Consider the following 20309-nt stretch of genomic DNA (forward strand, 5'->3'; position numbering starts at 1 on the left):
TGTATTTTAATTTATCCCTTTGTCCAGTACCCCAGATTACACCACAGGTCAATATACCATACTAAGATCTGAAATGTGTGGGGAATATGCCTTTCTTTTGTAAAGTGGAGAAAGAACTTTTAAAAACACAAATTTGGGATGCCTGGGTGGCTCAGTTGGTTAAGCGTCTGCCTTCGGCTCAGGTCATGATACCAGCGTCCAGGGATCGAGTCCCACATTGGGCTCTTTGCTCAGTGAGGAGCCTGTTTCTCCCTCTGCCTGCTGCTCCCCCTGCTTGTGCTCTCTCTCTCTCTGACAAATAAATAAATTTAAAAAAAAAAAAACACATTCATTCTCAGATCAATTTTAGAAGAAAACAAATGGAAGTAAGGGATCTAGAAACTGATTCCCTTAAAATTGCATAGTCCTTGGAAAGAATTTTACAGGGGTTTGCCTACTCTAAGTTAAAGACCAATGGATTAATGCATATCATAATAAACTGACTACTATTTACTGAGCACCTACATCTACCAAGTATGATAGGCAGTTCACATATATTATCTCTAATCCTAAACAACCCTATGCAATAAGTACTGAATTATCTTCATTTTACAAATGAGGAAACCAAGGCTTAAAGCAGTTATTTGCCCAAGGTTTTATAGCTGGCAAGTGACAGAGTGGAGATCTAAACCCAAATCTGGGGGTGCCTGGGTGACTCAGTCGTTAAGCGTCTGCCTTCGGCTCAGGTCATGATCCCAGGGTCCTGGGATCGAGCCCCACATCGGGCTCCCTGCTCTGTGGGAAGTCTGCTTCTCCCTCTTCCACTCCCCCTGCTTGTGTTCCCTCTCTAGCTGTGTCTCTCTCTGCCAAATAAATAATAAAATCTTTAAAAAAAAAATAAACCCAAATCTGACTCAAAGTTCATGCTCTTTTCATAACACTTTGTATACATCCAATGCTACCAGACCTCTCTTACCTTTAGTACATCAGTGGGGTTGGCTATAGTGGAAGATATCACTCCTGACACTACCCCACAGATCATATTAATTAGAAGAGTTTCATCTGTAAAAAGGAAAAAAAAAGTCTGTATTAAGTACTAGTTTCAAAGAACAGAGTACTCATCTATCAGAGGAAAGGAACCCTGGGCAGAGAAATGACTGTAAGAAATGAACCACAGGGGCGCCTGGGTGGCTCAGTCGTTAAGCATCTACCTTTGGCTCGGGTCATGATCCCAGGGTTCTGGGTTCGAGCCTCACATCGGGCTCCCTGCTCCACAGGAGGCCTGCTTCTCCCTCTCCCACTCCCCCTGCTTGTGTTCCCTCTCTCACTGTGTCTCTGTCAAATAAATAAATAAAATCTTTAAAAAAAAAGAAATGAACCACAAAGCTTACAAAACTAAAGAAACTCAAATATTTCTAGATCCCAAATCAGTACTGAAACATAAATCATTATTTTTTTTAAAGTATTTCTAAAAGACACTGGAACGTGTCCTATTATTCTATATACAGCAACTGCCAGTAACCCACATAAATTCAGAATGTGGTATTTCTTCTTCAATCATTTCAAACACCTAAAGAAAATTCTTTTGTCCTTTTCTGGAGAATCATCAACTCTAGAAGACTTAGGAACCAAATGTTAAAAAATAAAAACTTATGTGTTGGGGCGCCTGGGTGGCTCAGTTGTTAAGCGTCTGCCTTCGGCTCAGGTCATGATCCCAGGGTCCTGGGATCGAGCCCCGCATCGGGCTCCCTGCTCCGCGGGAAGCCTGCTTCTCTCTCTCCCACTCCCCCTGCCTGTGTTCCTTCTCTCGCTGTCTCTCTGTCAAATAAATAAAACCTTTAAAAAAAAAAAAAAAAAACTTATGTGTTAACAGAAAAGATTACCTAAATATTGATTTTGACTGGCCTTGATATCTACTAGCTTCTATTTATTTAAAGAAGATTCTGTAGACAAATATGAAAAACCAGTCATTTGAAACTAAATCTGCTCAGCAAAAGAGAAAAAAAGAAACCACAGAGCATAATGTTCCAAAATGAAAATTCCATCTTCACCATGCCTCCTTACCATGAAGAGCCTACAAATAGAAACTAGGTAAACCCAAGTGAAGCATCTGTGAAAGGAAATTATTTTAGGAAGCAAACCCTTCCGAATCCTCAAAGAGGCTCCAGAAAAAGTCAATTTAGGACAATAAAGTAATTCAAAGACATTACTAATCAAAAGGCTCTCCAGCTATCCCCAACCATGCAAAAGCCCTAGGCCTGTGGTAAAATAACCATTAAGTACGGTATCAAGCTGGAAACACTGCAGCAGCACATTTAGAGACATATGATAATGCTGAATGTGGGTAAGGTGGCCACAGTATAACAGAATCTAGAACAGTCTAAAATTACTCCATCTAACAAAAGCTTATCAAAATTGGCAGCTAGAGAATTGCTTATAGCTGAAGTCCTTTTGTTGATGAGGACAGCATTAATTTTCTGGACAAACTTACTCATGTTCCCTCTGTGATGAGCAGAAACCTTTTTTTTTTTCTTTGATAGGAAAAGGGACAAACTTAAAGAGCAGGTCCCTCTATCCCATATATCACCTCTGCAAGGATTAATCCCAAGTCAGTAGGACCTTGCTTTGTCCTTGCAATGACTGTCACCCACTCTCAGGCATCCCATGATGCATGCTTCTCAGTAAGCATGATTTCAATAATCCCTCTGAGTATTACCCTAAAAGAGAATGAGTGTATACTGACCTTCTAAACGTTCTACAAATAATCTCTTCAAGCTTTGGTAAATGCCAATTTTAATGGTGCCATATGATGCCTGTCTTAGTAAGGCAGGGGCAATTCTGCCAAAAAAGAAAGAAAAAGTCAATTATATTCAATGTGCACTTGTAGATTATACATATCTAGTTTACTCATTTCCATTACTCACCTCATTCCACCCAACTACATCAGAATATGTTTTTCAAGAACCCATGGAACATTCACAAAGAGAGCACATTTGGATCATAAAACAAACCTCAACAAATTTAAAAGAATTGGAAGTCATATAGAGTATGTTCTCTGACCATAATGGAATTAAACTAGAAATCAATAAGGAAAATCCTCAAACACTTGGAAATTAAACAACACATTTCTAAACAATCCATGGTTCACAAGAACTCTCAAAGGAAATTTTAAAAATATGCAGAACTGAATGAAAATGAAAATTCAACCTATTAAAATATGTAGGATACAGCCAAAGCAGTGCTGAGAGGGAAATTTATGGCACAAAATGCTTACGTTAGAAAGGAGGGAAAGTCTCGGGCAACCCTCTGGGGTCCCCTCCCTCTTTAGGAGCTTTGTACTATCACTTTACTATCTCAATAAACTTTGCTTTGCTGCCCACCCAAAAAAAAAAAAGAAGAGAAAGAGAGGAGGAAAGTCTCAAATCAATAATCTAAGTCCCTAACTCAAGAAATTAGAAAAAGAAGAGCAAAGTAAACCCAAAGCAAGCATAAGGGGAAGGAATAATAAAGAGCATAAATTAACAAAATTGAAAACAGAAAAACAGAGAAAAATCAATAAAACAAAAAGATAGCTCTTTTGAAAAAAATCTAAAATTGATAAAACTCTAGCAAGGTTCACAGTAATAAAAAGAAAGAAGACATAAGTCACCAATATCAGGAATGAAATGGAGAGCACCACAAATTCTGCAGCCATTAAAAGAATAAGGGAATGCTATAAATGACTTTATGCTCATAAATTCAAGAACTCAGAAGAAATGGACTAATTCCTTAAAAACTATGAACTACCAAAACTCAAAATGAAATAGATAAAAATATGGGAATCATCAAAAAAAGATGAAACAGATAATCTGAATAGTCTCATAACCATTAAAACATTTTTAATTCATAATTTAAAAGTTCCCAAAAAGGAAATCTCCAGGCCCAGATAATTTCACTGGGGAATTCTACCAAGCATTTAAAAAATCAACACCAATCTTACACAATCTCTTCCAGAAAAGAGAAGAGAGAATATTTCCCAATTCATTTTATGAGGCTAGTATTACCCTAATACCAAAACCAGACAAAAAGAGTACAAAAGCAAAAAAACTATATGCCAATATCTCTCAGGAATTTAGATGCAAAAATCCTTAACAAAATATTAGCAAACCAAATCTAGCAATGAAAAAAAGAAGTATAGGGCGCCTGGGTGGCTCAGTTGGTTAAGCGACTGCCTTCGGCTCAGGTCATGATCCTGGAGTCCCTGGATCGAGTCCCGCATCGGGCTCCCTGCTAGGCGGGGAGTCTGCTTCTCCCTCTGACCCTCCTCCCTCTCATGCTCTCTGTCTCTCATTCTCTCTCTCGCAAATAAATAAAAAAAAAAAAAAAAAAGAAGTATACACCACTATTCACATCATGGAGATTTTTTATTTTTTTTATTTATTTGGGGGGGTTATATGGTATCATTTGTTTTTTATTAAATTCTTTTTTAATTTAAATTCAAGTAATTAACATATAGTGTATTATTAGTTTCAGAGGTAGAGTTCAGTGATTCATCAGTCTTATATAACAACCAGTGCTTATTACATCACGTGCCCTCTTTAATGTCCATCACCCAGTTACTCTATCCTCCCCCCAACCCCCTCATGGAGGTTTTTTAAAAATCAACCGTACTTCCTAACAATTGCAGATACATCTTTAATCTATCAAGGAGGTACAGAGCCAAGATTTCACCCTATTTAAGTTCTGCTTATAAACTGAAGACATTCTCACTCATACCGTATCCTTTGAGATTCTTCCAAATTGCAGAACTACACTTTAGTAGTTATAAATAGAAAGAAGACAGCAGCTTGGATGGTTATGATTTTTAAAATGATGACTAAATATGCATATTTCTGACATTATTGCTTGCTATTAGAAAAAAATAATCTTGTGATTATCCATGCTGATTAAAGAACAAGATGAAACAGCTGATCCATGATTCACTAGCTTCAGAATGTATTACTTGATCTTTTTCCCTAAGAAAATTATCTTTTAAAATTAAGTCTAGGGGCACCTGGGTGGCTCAGTCGTTAAGTGTCTGCCTTTGGCTCAGGTCATGATCCCAGGGTCCTGGGATCGAGCCCCGCATTGGGCTCCCTGCTTCTCTTCTCCCTCCCTCTACCACTCCCCCTGCTTGTGTTCCCTCTCTCACTATCTCTCTCTCTGTCAAATAAATAAATAAAATCTTTTAAAATAAATAAATAAATAAAATTAAGTCTAACACAGGTTAATAGTAAAATTGATGTCCATTCTCTGAGCAGTAAACTGGTAACCTGAATGCAAGAGTGACCTAGGAAATGGCAGCAGATACATGGCAAAATGGATGATAAACCACAAATCTACAGCTCATTAAAAGTTGACAAATAGATGGGTCTCCCTCTCTCTCATTCTGCATTTTATGTTTCAGCTCCCAGAACAGTATTTCTTTAAAGAGGAAAATTTTAAAAGAAATGAGTATTTGGCAACTCAGGAAAAATATTACAGAAATATATACAGTTAACTGGTGCTGCTATTCACAGTGTGCTATCGATGACTCTCAGGAAAACAGGAGAAAGCCAATGCTGCAATGAGATATCCATTTTAAAACATATCACTTAAAGCCAGATGAACACAAAATCCAAAGCTCGAGACCTACAAGCAAGTGAAATATAAACTGGCACGTCAATATTGAATTACAAATTGGAATGGTGAATATGAAGGGCACACACTATCAGACAGCTGAAATACATGGCTCCTTTAAAAAGTATTTCCCTTCATGATGTAAGGAAAGAATCCACTCTCACCCAGAATACAGAGCCAATACACCTTCTTCTTTATAGATGCGGAACAAGGCATGAAACATTCCTCGGTATTTTATCTCTTTAAAGCGAACATCAATGCTTTGGCCTTGAACTTGAAGTCGCGTTTTGGTCAAGTCCACAGGGAACGTTCCTATAAAGGAACACAATGATTTATAAGTTTTTCCAAAGAGTCACAGTTAAAATTTTGGCCAAATTTAAGCCAATGACAATTTTAAAACATAAGACAAAGTTCTTTTTATAACACACAGAGGGTATCTCTACTAGGAGTACCACTGTCAGAAGAGTTGAATGTGGTAAAGTGAAATATACTGTACTGTATCTAGGCAGTAGGATTTGACCCACAGTATAACTGAAACTGTGAAGTGCTTTAAGATGGTCCTAATATACTATAAATACAAAATAATTTAAATGTTTTATTCATCTGTAACATACAATTTGGCATTTGTCTCTTCCTCTGTCCCCCATCTCATCTCCCCACTTTGCCTTCATAAAATCTCCCCAAATTTTCACAAAGAGGATAAGAAAGCATGGGATTGCTGTTCCAGGTACCCTTATATACTATTAGAAAGTTTTGTGGTTTTTTTTCTTTTATCTGTTTACAAGAAACAAATAGTTCCCTAATATTATGAAAGATAACGGCAAAGTCCTATTTGGCCTACTCATCTGGATTCCCAGGTAATTTGGGACTAATACCAGCAGAGTGCTTAGGAAATTTCTTTAACCAACTTCTTTTATTACATCAACACACAGAAGTGGCCATTATATTGACAAAATATGTTCCAGGGAATCTTTCAAAGTCTAAAACTAACAAGGTGATTATGTAGCTCTGGTCACTGATGACCTTGATATCACAACACCAGAGCATTTGCCAAGAAAGTCAACAAAGATTAATGGATTAGAGTCACTTATGAATATTTTAGGAAAGAGAAAATTTGGAAAATGAAAAAACACAATCTAAAAATATTCCAAAATTAAAACCAAATAGAGAAGAATCTAGTTTGATCTTATTAGTCAATTTTCTTCTAAAATGGGACAGAGGTTTGAAAAAAAAGAAGTTTGGATACTCTCTAAGAAAGCTATAAACAACTTAGCATAAAGGAAAGACCATTAGTGCAAAAATATAGCAGAAACCCCTATATTATCTAACTCCCTTTACCTTTTCATATTACTTAAGCCTAGAGCAAATTAACAAATCATTAAACTATCAAAAGAGCTTCTTAAGTTTGACTTTTCTTAATCTCACTCACCATACCATTTGTAGTACTTTCTCAGAAAATATTACTTGATGGCTTAGAGACAATAGTTTTAAAACAAACAGAATGAGCTTCTTTTCACTTTTTTTCTAGTTTTCACCAAAAATAACTGTCACCATAAGCTACCATCTATAACATAGAAGCAGATTTGTCAGTTTTCACATTCTTACCAAACTCAGCAACAATAGAGGCAAGGCCGCCATATACAAAGGGTTTCCAATTCAGACCAGACATCTCATGGCTTACAGTGGCACTTTTCTGGTGCTAAAAATAAACACAAATCAGAACAAGGCACAAGAGTGAGGAGCATTTGTGTCTGATCATATTATTTATATCAACAAAATTGACAAATAAAACAGATGTAGAGGAAAAACCCTACCAAGTGGAATGAAACAAAATGGGGAATCCTGTTTTATGTGCTGGATGATCATGAATGTGTTCTTTACTGCCATTCTGTATGGGTACGCGTGCAATTCCCTCAAAGATCAACTTGCACCCTTCATTCTCTCTAATTTTATCCATGTCCCCACCCGAAGAAGAGGTTTCAGTCCATCCAGCACAACCAACTTAGACATTCAACTAGACAATTACAAGTGAAGGAACCTGGAGTTCAAATTATATAGGCTGAGGCATCTCATAAAAGCAGTTCATGGTATTCTGTTACCTTGATTCAGGTGCAAAGCAAAGGCTGACACCACTCCCCTTTCATGTTCTTAGACCTCTCATCTCTCTACTAAACTTCAGGGTTTTAGTTCATCTAGCTACTTCTAGCTATATACAACTTCTCCCCTCAAAGCCCAAGCTGAACTAAGTACTTTTTCATCTTCCTTCTGATTCCCAGAGGAATGAAAACAATAAAAATGATGTCTTTCTTCTCTCTGACATTTAACATATATCCATCTAGTGAATTTCTTTTTCCCTGGCCTTTTAAAGCACATACATATAAATATTGTTTTTCTTTGATGTTTAGACTCTTTAACAATGTACTTCTATTTCCAGCCCCCTATCCTTCTTCCCCATCCCACCCCCATTAGACCTGTCATCTTCAATCTTTTCATTTTTGTTTTTCCTGCCACTCTCAGCTATTTCTCTGTTGGATTTTATTTTTTTTTCCATAGCTCTGCCCTTTAGATTAGTGGTTTTCAAATTTTAGGTGCACCAAAATGATCTAGAAGGTGAATTAAAACATAGTGTTGGGCCTCACCCTCAGAATTTCTGATTAGTGCCCTGGGTTTGGCCTAAGAATATACAAGTTTCCAAATAATGCTGGTGCTTCCACACTTTAAGATCTACTACTGCTCTATGCATCACCTACTAAATTCTGGTCCAGATGGAAGTAATCTCATTTAAGATGGACTCTGAGATTTCTTTTAAATTATTCCTTTTCCAGAACTTCACAGTACGTATACTATTGAATTTCAAAAACATCTTCAAGTGTTTTACGGTCAGGAATAAAGATTCGGAAGTCAGACTGCCTACGTTCAAATCCTGACACTACCACTTACTAGCTCTGTGACCAAGTTACTTAACTACTCCATGCCTGCATTTTCATAAAATGGGGACGATAATAAATACTATCTTATAGGTTATTGTGAAAATTAAATGATATATGTAAAATACCTAGAAAAGTAACTGGCACCTAGTGCAACTATTATTTTTTTTAAGTTTATTTTTTTAGTAATCTCTATACCCAACATGGGGCTCGAACTCACAACCCCAAGATCAAGAATCACATGCTTTTCCAACTGAGCCAGCCAAGCACCCTCTAGTTCAACTATTAGCTATTATCATTACTACATTTTGAAAAGTACTCAAAATTACATTTTAACAGCTATTACTTGCTGCTCACCACCCCCACTGCCCAAACTGAGGTTAGCACCATTGAGTCACAGTCTCTTTTTAGGGGAGACAAGGTTTTGCTTTATTTCCACAAAAGGAAATCTCTGTAACTAAGCACAAATGAACAATTTTCCAAAGAGGACAGCAAACATGCAGACAAATGTTTTAGTAAGAGGCCACAAAAATAATTATGGACACTTCCTTTAAGCATAGTGTGATCAGCCAGTCCATCTGATACATAGAGTCTGGAATAGATAGCTCTTTTGGAGGAAAGTTGTTGAAAGAAATTCTAAAAAGCAAAGTAGGAATAGGCACTTCAAGTACGAGCTGCAGTTTGAAATGAGTCTTGAGTACTATTATCTTATTAACATTTTCAGTTATGACCACATTTTATTACAATTGATAGTAAAACGTGACACACATGGTGAGAGGGTAAGCATGGAAAAGCAAGGACCATGGCATATCCCCTCTCTTAGTCAACAGAGAGGGCATTCCCCCCCACACACAATTTAGAGATTTCCCAAAACAGTCAAGCATTTCAAATGGCTGCTATGCTTCTCTCCAAAGCTTTCTTTTTACAACTTCTTTCCACTCATCTCATTACAGAGAAAGCCTCTATCAGAACTTCACTACCTGCTGCCCAGACTTTTAATAAGGAAGATGTTCCCAGGGTTCAGGGAACAATACATCAGTTAAAGGCAGGGGGCAGAGCCATAGCAGGGAATGGAATTTTAGATCAGTCAGTCCAGTGGTTCCTTAATGAAGTTTTCACAATTCTGAGGTGAAATGAAGAAAATAAGGGCACCTAGTGCTTTTTTCTTCTGCTGAATGTGTTTAATTTAAAGAACTATCTATTAGGAAATCATGTTCTTCCTCCTGGAGCATTTTTTTAAATCACCTTTCCTGTATGAAATGTAGTTGGTAGTTGATTTGGTTTAGTATTCTTCTTAGTAAAATAAGACTGGCTACCTTAATTTGTGCCTCCTCCCCACACTTTCACTTAAATGTTATTGGTGCACAAAATCCAAAAGTCTAGGGACCACTGGCCAAATTCAACACTGCTACCACTCCCTCATCTGTCAGTAAAATCCCTTTTCCTCCATGTTAGGAAAGAATCTTGTTACGAAAAAGTCCTTTATATCTTTAATTAGGTCTGCTTTTAGACATTCTTTCCTCATACAGAGCCAAAAGTCTGCTTTCCTCTAGTTTTCAACCATTTGGGGAGGTAATATTAAACATATTATTTTTCCCTATGGGGGTCTTTCAAGTATTTAAAGACAGCTATCATGTTCTCCTACATCTTTCTCAGTGTAAACATCCACAATAATTTTCATCACTCACTATATTATACTCCATTTACTACAGCTGAAAATTGCAGTCACTTTTGTGGAGGCCATATCACACTACTGAAATCATTAAAATGCCAACTAAAACCTCTAAGTCTTTTACATAAGGCCATACACATACATGCATGTCCTGTTATATCTATTCCACAGTTGTGCAACGTTTTTTGAACATTCATTTACCCCCTTCTGTATCTTAATTTCAGGCACATAGGATGAGATTTCTCTTCTAGTTGTCCCATGTTATTTTCTCTCTTATCTAGGTAAGATTTCTGAAGGCAAACACCATGTCTCACAGTACTTTTCATAAGCCTTGCACAGAATTGGGTATATAGCCATTAAATACTTGGTTGATTCCAGTGAAATGTCCTTTATCTATGTAGGCAGTGTGTATGTAAAAGATTATGTGAGAAATTAGAAAGTTAACTTGCTAGACCTGAGCAATGCTACACACTCTGTACACAACATTTTGTTTTTATTCATCCTCAGCGATTCTCTAATTCTCTTCCCTTGGCTTTTTGCAGAGAATTACTTGTGTAAAAGACCCCAAGAGTGCTAAAAATGATTTTTTACTTGTGAGGGTTATCCCCAGATATGGGTAAAAGGAAAGAAGTCACATCTGAGTTAAAACAGAAATATAGTACCTTAAACATTTATCGCATAAAGCAGCCAATGAAAAATGTCTTTAAAATGCAAATTGTGTTCTGAAGTCTAAGGAAAATCTGATCTCCTAAAGAGTGAGAAGAATGTCTTAGAACACAAGTTACATAGCACTACACTATTCCAAATATCTGCTCAGATAAATCTGGGTGCTTTTCTCACTTTCTCCTTTAAAAAAGAGTAGGCATTACAGATTCTCAGACTTCGGAGGTAATAATGGAAAGAGAAGCAAATATTTATTGAAGGCATACTTAATGCCCAAACCTGCAACATGCTATGGGTATAAATGTCATGTTAAAAGAAAACAAACATATGTTCTAACATATGACAATATCTATCATTCAACCTATCTTTCCTGGATAATCAAGGAGATTGGGGTGGGGATAAAGTTGTACAAAATATAGTACTTGCCTTTCAAAAGCTTATAGTCTGGCAGAAGAAATCAAAGTAGTTCATTAGAGAAAAATTAAGCACTAAATTATATATTACAAACTACAAGAGCAGGAGCATGGAAAAGGAGACAAACAGCATGGGCCTGAATAATCTGAAAGGCTTCTAGATGTGAAAGACTTAAAATGGGCCTTGCCAGAGTGCAGGCAGAATCAGGATAGGTGTAGGTAAGAGAGGGGTGGAGGATGAAAACAGGATGAACAGAGACACAAATGTGGAAAAAGCACAGCAGGTGGAGGCAGGCATCAGTAGAGTTTGTTCCGAGAAGGAAGAGTGGAACCTAACTGGAACAGAGAATTCCCTTAACAGATTGAAACAATTATCAGACAAGAAGTACGGTAAGGAAAAGGTTACACTGAAAAGCTTAAAACCAAAATGCGTGTGTGGCAGCGTGAGACGGATACTATAAGTTTTTGAACAGGGAAGGGACATGAGGATATCCACATTTTAGTTAGCTTACTAGGGCTGCAGCAAGCAGTGGATTACAAAGGAGAGAGGCAAGGAAACTAGCTTAAGATGGTATGAAGTAAAGCAGACAAGATGCTTGTTGGCAATGAGGTTAGAGATAAACTTATAAAATAGAAACACAAAGGAACTTGATGATGTAGGGAATGAAGACAAGAGTTCATAATAACTCCAAGCATCCCTAGCCTGGAAAAAACAAGCAAACACTGACAGAAAACCACAAACGTCCCTGCTGTTACCTTGTCTGAGAATCTAATTCATGTTGATAATGGCTGTCATCCCAATTAGTTAGCTGAACTGCATTTTAATAGATGCCTTCAATGCCTTGACCTTAAGGAGTGGCAGGGGATAGAAACTGAAGGGGAGCATCTTTTAACAGCATCCCTCACACTAACACAATGGAGGTGTTTGCTTACTCCGCTTACAATCACGGCCGCCGTTGCAAACTTCACCCTTAGAAAAATTAGGATTATTCCAGGAAAGATACCCATTCACCCTCTGGGTAGCAGGATCTTGCCAGTTCCTCAGCTGTCAGAGCGAGTTCGTGGAGAGAAGGGAGGCGCCTGAAGAAGGCGGCCTCCCAAGGGGGTCGAGGAAGCAGGGTTCAATCGAAGAAGTAAAACCACCGATGCCAGAAGAGTGAAAGACAGGGAAGGGACTCAGCTGAGGGGAGAGAGAGATCAAAGGACCGTTAAACCCCTCCCAGGCCGGGAACCAGGCCAGCCCGGCCCCGCGCGGCCTGGCGCGGCCCAGCCCCGCTCCCCAGCCTGGAAGTCCAGGAGCTCCCCCTCACCTGCTCGGGCTCATCGGACGACTGGGAAGCCGAGGCTCCCACAGTCGGAAACGCCACCGCAATGCCAACCCGGAAGCATTGAGACCAACGGAAGTAACCAAGTCGTCGCCCCGGCAACGGTGGCACAGGCATTCCAACACCACCTCCTCAAAGCCTAAAAAAGAAGGCACGAAATGAGAGGTGGAAACGACAGGGGTCTTAACGGGGGAAGTCGAGCCGGCTGCGGATGCAAAGACCCAGAAAGGGCAACCTTTTGGAAGGTGTAGGGAGAGAGAACTAAGGCGTGAGAATTTGACAGCTTCTGCAGCTCACATGCTCGCCAGTCGGGGGCAGAGATGTCGCCTGGTTACCGCGTTACCACCCACCTCGCGCGTACTAGGGCTAGGAAAGGGGCGGGGGTTAAGAAGAGAGCGGCCAGCCGAACCTAAGTGACGCGAGGGGCGGGACAATCGTAGTGAAGGGACGAGACAATCGTAGTGAAGGGGCGGGGCGGGGCGCCTGCGCGCAAAGTACGAAAAAGGAGGGAAAGTGAGGGGGCGGGGCAGAGGACTTAAAAGTAGGAAAATGAGGGAAAGGAGTGAAGGGTATTTAGTGAGGTGCCCGAAGTCAGAGAGAAAATAAAGATCAAGTAAATAAACCGCGGCACCGAATGGGCGCCAGGTATTAGGGACTGAGGAATCATACTTGGGCCCTGTACTCAAAGCACACAGTTGAGAAAAAACAGGTTGGAAACAGAAAGGGAGACCATAAAAACTTAAAGAATCTGAAGAGTAGAAAACCTAAAGGGAGAGTCCAAATTAATCCGTACCTTACAATCGGCCAGAAAATGAGGAGCGAGCCTGAGTTGCGGCTTCTAGCTCTAGCCCCCAGGGACCGGAAGGAGTATTTGCAAAGCACCCTGGGTAATTCCGTTGACCAATGGGCTACATTCGATTTTTAAGCCGCTCACGCAAAGGTTCCATAATCCCGCGAGAATACAAAATAACAGAGTTTGCGTGTTGCGTGTAAGTAAAAGTGGGTCGATGCAAGGAAGTGGCCCTAAATTATTGTTGAATTAATAAGTATTTAGAATACTTTGTTCCGAAAGGATTTTTCTCATTTTAGTTAACACTTAGGTTTCTCCGCCCATTAAAAAATTTCTTCAGGCAGCACACATAATATTACCTGATGTGGAATGCTTACCAAGGACAGTGCCAAGAGCTTCGTGTGCCGACAACTACTCCATGAGACAGGTACTATTATTTTCCCCTTTTGATAGATGAGAAACCTGAGGTTTTAAAGGAGTAACTTGGTATTGGCAGAGCTGGGACTCAAATCTGGGTCTGACTTCAGAGCTTAGGCTCTTAACTGCCCTGCTATACTGCTCTCGACTTTAATAGTACTCTTGTTACCTTCGCATTCCAAAATGTGAATTCCCTTCAATTTACGTCTCAGCGAACACTCCCTTCTAGCCAAAAAGGGCTGTAGCTTAGAGTCCTTCTTACTTGGAAGAACTGTATTCTCTCCAACGATGTGAATTTTATGTCTCCAGCTGTGGCCTGGTCCTGTCCCTCACATCCAAGTCACTGAACTTTATAAAATTAAGGCTTTCTCTGTGAGCAAATCACTGTCTTAACTTTTCTACAAGACTGCACTTTTGCCTCTTCAGCCACTGCCACCACCAGCTAGTCTCACTGACCACCCAGGTAAACTTTGTTAAAAGCAGCTTTGTTTTCAAATGACTTATCTTAAAAGTTCTACAATAGATGAATTAAAAGGAGCGTTTGTAGAAACAAACACATACCACACTTTTATTTAACACATTTGCTATTTGATTGTTTAGTTTGTTTTCAACATTTTTCTAAAACAACATAAAAAAGATCTAATCCTCATTATCAAAGTTGACCATTTTCCTTTTTAATTACCTTCTATTTGTAGTCTCTATCTCACAGACCAGTATTTGATTATACTCTGTCTTATGTTATGCCTGAATTCTGATCTCTCCAGGAGAGAAAGTATTCAAGAGGATAGAATCCTGGAATCTTCAAGTTGGAGGGGCACTTAGAGGTCCCTTCTATAATATTCATTATGTACAGTGATCCAGTCTCTGCTAGAATACTTCCAGTATAAGTATGCATCACAAGTCAGCCCATTACACTATTGGATAACTGTTAGGAAGTTCTCATTTATGTCGAACCAAAATATGCTTTCCTCTTTCTACTCTCCCAAGAGAAACACCTGGTCTTAAAGAATGAAAAGAGCATTGTATTTGGAGCCAGAAGAAATCTTTTTTATTAATTAAGGTGAAGTTTACATCATTAATACAATATTATGTCAATTATATCTCAATAAAAACAAAAAATAAAATTGAGAACATTTTTATTTTTATTAAAAGACATAATTAAGAGAGGGAAAAGGCAAGCTACAGGCTGGGAAAATAGACTTCTAATCCATGTATCCTACAAAATCTCATATTCAGTATAAATAAAGAACTCCTAAACTCAGCAGTAAAAAGATAGGCAACTCAGTATGTATGTATACATACACATATACACACGATGGAATATTATTCAGCCATAAAAAAGAATGTGATCTTGCCATTTGTGACAATATGGATGGATCTAAAGGGTTTTATGCTAAGTGAAACAAGTCAGACAGAGAAAGACAGCTACCATATGATTTTACCTATATGTGGAATCTAAAAAACAAACAAAAAACCCCAAAGACTCATAAATATAGAGAACAAAACTGGTGGTTACCAGAGGGGAGGGGGATGCGGGAATGGGAGAAATAAGTGAAGGGGATTAAGAGGTACAAGCTTCCAGTTATAAAATAAATAAATCACGGAGATGAAAAGTACAGCATAGGGAATATAGTCAATAATATTGTAATCACATTGTATGGTGACAGATGGTAAGTACACTTACCATGGTGAGCATTGCATAACTTACAGCATTGTTGAATCACTATGTTGTACACCTGAAACTAATATAACATTGTATGTCAATTCTACTCCAATAATGAAAAATTTTTTCTTAAGTCTGCATACATGCCAAAAAAAAAAAAAGGCAACTCAATTTTTTTAATGGGGAAAATACTTGAGAGGTACTTCATTAAAGAGTATATCCAAATGACATATAAGCATATGAGTAAGTGTTCAACATTATTAGTCATCTAAAAAATTAAAATTAAAATCACAATACACACCCACCAACATGGCCAAAGTTAAAAGGACTGACAGTACAAGGGGTTTGGTGGAAAGCATCTCAAATTCTCATACACTGCTGGTAGAAGGATGTATTAGTTTTCTATTGCTGTGTAAAAAACATTGCCACAAAGTTAGCAGCTTAAAACACCACACATTTATTGTCTTCCAGTTTCTGCAGATCAGGAATCCAGGCATGACGTAACAGGGTCCTGGGCTCTGGGTCTCAGGAGGCACAATCAAGGTGTGTTTATCTCAAGACGATTAGGGAAGAATTCGCTTCCAAGCTCTCTCAGGTTGTTGTGAAATTCACTTCCTTGCAGCTGTAGCACTGAGGGCTTCAGTTTCTTGCTGGCTGTTGGCCAAAGGCCACTCTCAGCTCCTGAAGCTGTCCCAGTTTCCTACAACATGGCCCTCTCCGTGGGCAGTTCACAATACGGCCACTTGCTTCTTCGACGCCAGCAGGAGAATGAGAGCCTAAGATGTGGTTTTATCAACACAGAATATAGTGAGACTATTATTTTTCTGTGATGAAGTCTACACCTATTTTTCAAAATTAGGATGGTTTCTTTTTTGATTTAAAAAAGTACATAGTCATTATAAAACATTTAAACTGTACACAGAAGTGGAAAGAAGAAGGTAAAAATCACCCAAAACCCAAACATCCGAAGGTTGCTACTCTTAACAGTGTGGAGAACCTCCTTCTAGTCCTTCCTCAGTGCATGCACACATACTATACTATCATTCTTGGGATGTGCATGTTTCTGTCACATGTTCCTACAGGGTGGCCTCTGTGCTGAAGTCAGTGTCCCCTGCTACCTCTTATGGTCCTCCCACATTTCCCCAATTTTAAAAGTTATGTATCTTTATAAAGGGAAAAAGAAAATATAAAAACCATAAACAAGAGGATAAAAATGCAACAGAAGTAAAAAAAAAAAAAAAAAGTAAGCATCACCCCCACTACCCAGATAATACCATTAACATTTCTATGTGTTTCCTTCTAGTCATCTCCACTACCCAGATAACACCATTAACATTTCTATGTGTTTCCTTCCTGTCTTTCCATCTTTTATATAATTGTATATATACCTCATAAACCTTGCCTTACCTCCTGGCTTCTCACAAATCTCAGACCCCTACTCATCCACCCCCCCATCCTGGACAGCCAACGTCTCCCTCCATTTATCCTTCTTATTAGCTTCATGTTCTTCCCAGGGTACATGGGAAGAGAGAAAATCTTCTAACCCTGTGTCACCCTCCAGATACTGCCAGATCACCTTCCATTCATAGCCCTTTAAATTTTTTTTCCTTTAAAAAAATTTTTTTAAGATTTTATTTATTTATTTGAGAGAGAATGAGAGAGAGAGAGAGCATGAGAGGGGGGAGGGTCCGAGGGAGAAGCAGACTCCCTGCTGAGCAGGGAGCCCGATGTGGGACTCGATCCCGGGACTCCAGGACCATGACCTGAGCTGAAGGCAGTTGCTCAACCAACTGGGCCACCCAGGCGTCCCTCCTTTAAAATTTTTTAACAATATTTTACTTAACCCAGTATATCTAAAATAATATCATTTTGGAATGTAATCAGTATAAAATATTGTGATATTTCACAGTTTATTTAGATACTAAGTTTTTGTGTATTTTACACTCACAGCCCATCTCAGTTCAGACTAACATTTCAAGCGTTCAATAGCCACATTGGTGAGTTGGCCACCATACTGGGCAGCAGAGATCTAACTCATTGCTCCATCTGATCACATACCTTCTCCAGCATCCCCCCTCCCCACTCCAAGAATCATCTAGCACCCTGCTACTCAAATGTGGCCAATTGGCAGCATCAGTATCACCTGGAGCTTGTTAGAAATGCAGACTCTTAGGCCCCACACAGGACCTACCTAAATTAGAATCTGCATTTTAACACTATGCCCAGGTGAAATGTTTGCATCTGTTAGACTTAAGAAGTCTGTTCTGCCTTGTATTAAACACTTCCAGTAACAAGGAACTTCTTATCTCATCCCTAAGGAAGCCCATCCCATCTTTAAATGGTTCTAATTATTAGAAAAACATTTGTTCTTCCTTTATTGAGGATTCCCTGTAAGCCTGGCATTGTGCTAAGAACTTCACATCAATTACCTCATTTAAGCCCAACACTCTATGAGATAGTTGCCAATTTTGACTCCTTTTGTTGTTGTCGCCATTTACTGCAATAAAATATACAAAACATAAAAATTTGCCATTTAACGATTTTAAGTGTACAATTCAGTGGCATTACCTACATTCATAATATTGTGCAACCTTGACCACGTACCTCATATAAGTGAAATCATACAATATTTGTCTTTTTGTGTCTGGTTTATTTCACTTAGCATAATGTTTTCAACATTCATCCATGTTGTACACTGTATCAGAATTTCCTTCCTTTTTACAATAATTATTCCATTGTATGTATGTACCACATTTTGTTTATCCATTCATCTACTGATGGACATTTGGATTGTTCCCACTTTTAGGCTATTGTGAATAAGGCTGCTATGAACAGTGGTGTACAAGAATTTATTTGAGTCCTTGCTTTGAATTCTTCGGGGTAAATACCTAGGAGTGGAATTGGGGATCATATGGTAATTATATATATTTAACTTAAGGAACCACCATACTGTTTTCCACAGCAGCTGTACCATTTTATCATAGCCTTTAAAAAATAGGAGTCATCATATGTGGAATATAAGAAATAGTGCAGTGGGGAAAGGAGGGAAAACTGAATGGGAAGAAATCAGAGACAGAGACAAACCATGAGAGACTCGGACTCTGGGAAACAAGCTGAGGGTTGCTGAAGGGGAGGTGAGTGGGGGGATGGGGCAACTGGGGAATGGACATTAAGGAGGGCACGTGATGTGATGAGCACTGGGTGTTATACGCAACTGATGAATCATTGAACACTACATCTGAAACTAATGATGTACTATATGTTGACCAAGTGAATTTAAATAAAATAAATAAATAAATAAATAAAAATTAATAATAGTCATTGTGGTTATTTTTCTGATCAGAAAATTTTTAAAAATGCTCTTTTAAGAAAACTGGACTATAGAGAGAAAAAAGATTTTTAAAAAATTGTAATCCCATTATCCAATGAAACTCTTCACATGTTCATAAAGATTCTTCCAGGATTTCTTTTTATGACAGTTGTTCCTTAAAATAAAGGTTTTTATGGGGCACCTGGGTGGCTCAGTTGGTTAAGCATCTGCCTTTCGTTCAGGTCTTGATCCCTGGTCCTGGGATGGAGCCCCAAGATGGGGCTCCCTGCTCAGTGGGGAGTCTGCTTCTCTCTTTCCCTCTCCCTCTGCCCCTCCCCACTGCTCATGTGCTCTCTCTCTCGAATAAATAAATAAAATCTTTAAAAATAAATGAATAAATAAAGGTTTTGTTTGTTACCATGGAATTCTAAACATGCTTTTGAAGGAATAATATTTTAGAAATGTACTTGCCTTAAAAATACACCATTTTTCAAATAATATGCAGCCATCAGAAATTATGTTTATGAGAACTATGCAATCATAATAATAAGCTTTATCTTCTATTCAATGCCTACTGTATTCCAGAAACTTGACACATGCTGACTCTAATCCTCACCACAACCCTATGTAGGCTTTACCATTGGATGGGCCAGGTTTTGCCAGCTGTGTTGTCTTGAATAAGTACCCAAACTTCCTGTCCCTACATTCCCTCACCCATGAAAACAAAGAACCTACTCGCATCTACCTCTGGAGTTACTAGCATTCAAATGAGGTGATCCACATAAGGCACTTGGAACAGAGACTGGCTCATTATCAGCACTCAAGAAATGTCTATGTTCACCAAATAAATTTCAGGGGCCCTGACAATTTAAACATGAAAAATGAAATCCAACCATGACAGTACTCACAGTACTCGAAGAATAGAATATACTAGGGCTCCTGGGTGGCTCAGTCGTTAAGCGTCCGCCTTCGGCTCAGGTCATGATTCCGGGGTCCTGGGATCGAGCCCCACATCAGGCTCCCTGCTCAGCGGGAAGCCTGCTTCTCCCTCTCCCACTCCTCCTGCTTGTGTTCCCTCTCTCGCTGTGTCTCTGTCAAATAAATAAATAAATAATCTTAAAAAAAAAAAGAATAGAATATACTAGGGGCACCTGGGTGGCTCAGTGGGTTAAGCCTCTGACTCTTGATTTCGGCTCAGATCATGATCTCAGTGTTGTGAGATAAGCCCCACGTCACATATGGCTCCATACTGGACATGGAGCCTGCTTAAGATACTCTCTTTCCCTCTCTATGCCTCCCCTCAGCCCCCCTCCACCTCCCCCCCCCCACACTCTATGAAAAAAAGAATAGAATATACTAGAAGTATAACCCTGGGGGCGGGGAAGTCCTTCTAAGCACACTGTCAAAGGCAGAGACAATCAAAGCAAAGGATTATTAGAACTGACCACACAATACAAATTATGGCTGAGTGACAGAAAACACCAAAAAGTTAGAAGATAAGCAATAATTTGGG

The 20309-nt window shown here is 38.9% G+C and overlaps 1 protein-coding gene and 1 long non-coding RNA gene across 5 annotated transcripts in view; both read right to left on the reverse strand.

The window, feature by feature from the left end:
• SLC25A14 (solute carrier family 25 member 14) overlaps positions 1-13494 on the reverse strand; it is a 31095-nt gene extending 17601 nt beyond the window's left edge. Inside the window, exons 1-6 of one of the 4 annotated variants that reach the window (XM_006735169.3) lie at positions 13410-13494; positions 12602-12755; positions 7222-7315; positions 5781-5928; positions 2723-2817; positions 956-1041 (exon numbers count right to left, since the gene is read on the reverse strand). In XM_006735169.3, coding sequence (XP_006735232.1) covers positions 956-1041; positions 2723-2817; positions 5781-5928; positions 7222-7315; positions 12602-12733 — 555 coding nt within the window. In that variant the 5' untranslated portion in view covers positions 12734-12755; positions 13410-13494. Of the gene's footprint in view, positions 1-955; positions 1042-2722; positions 2818-5780; positions 5929-7221; positions 7316-12224; positions 12472-12601; positions 12756-12851; positions 12975-13409 lie in introns of those variants that run through there. The other 3 variants (XM_031030083.2, XM_006735171.3, XM_006735170.3) reach the window with 3 other exon arrangements.
• Positions 13495-14947: 1453 nt separating this feature from the next.
• Positions 14948-20071, reverse strand: LOC145717946 (uncharacterized). Its single transcript, XR_014141479.1, has 2 exons — positions 19705-20071; positions 14948-16262 (listed from the first exon to the last, which is right to left on the reverse strand). It is a non-coding gene; the product is annotated as an uncharacterized LOC145717946 (long non-coding RNA).
• Positions 20072-20309: the final 238 nt, after the last annotated feature.

This window comes from Leptonychotes weddellii, chromosome X (genome assembly GCF_054177405.1).
Source record: "Leptonychotes weddellii isolate Sample4059 chromosome X, ASM5417740v2, whole genome shotgun sequence".
NCBI classification, from domain to species: Eukaryota; Metazoa; Chordata; class Mammalia; order Carnivora; family Phocidae; genus Leptonychotes; species Leptonychotes weddellii.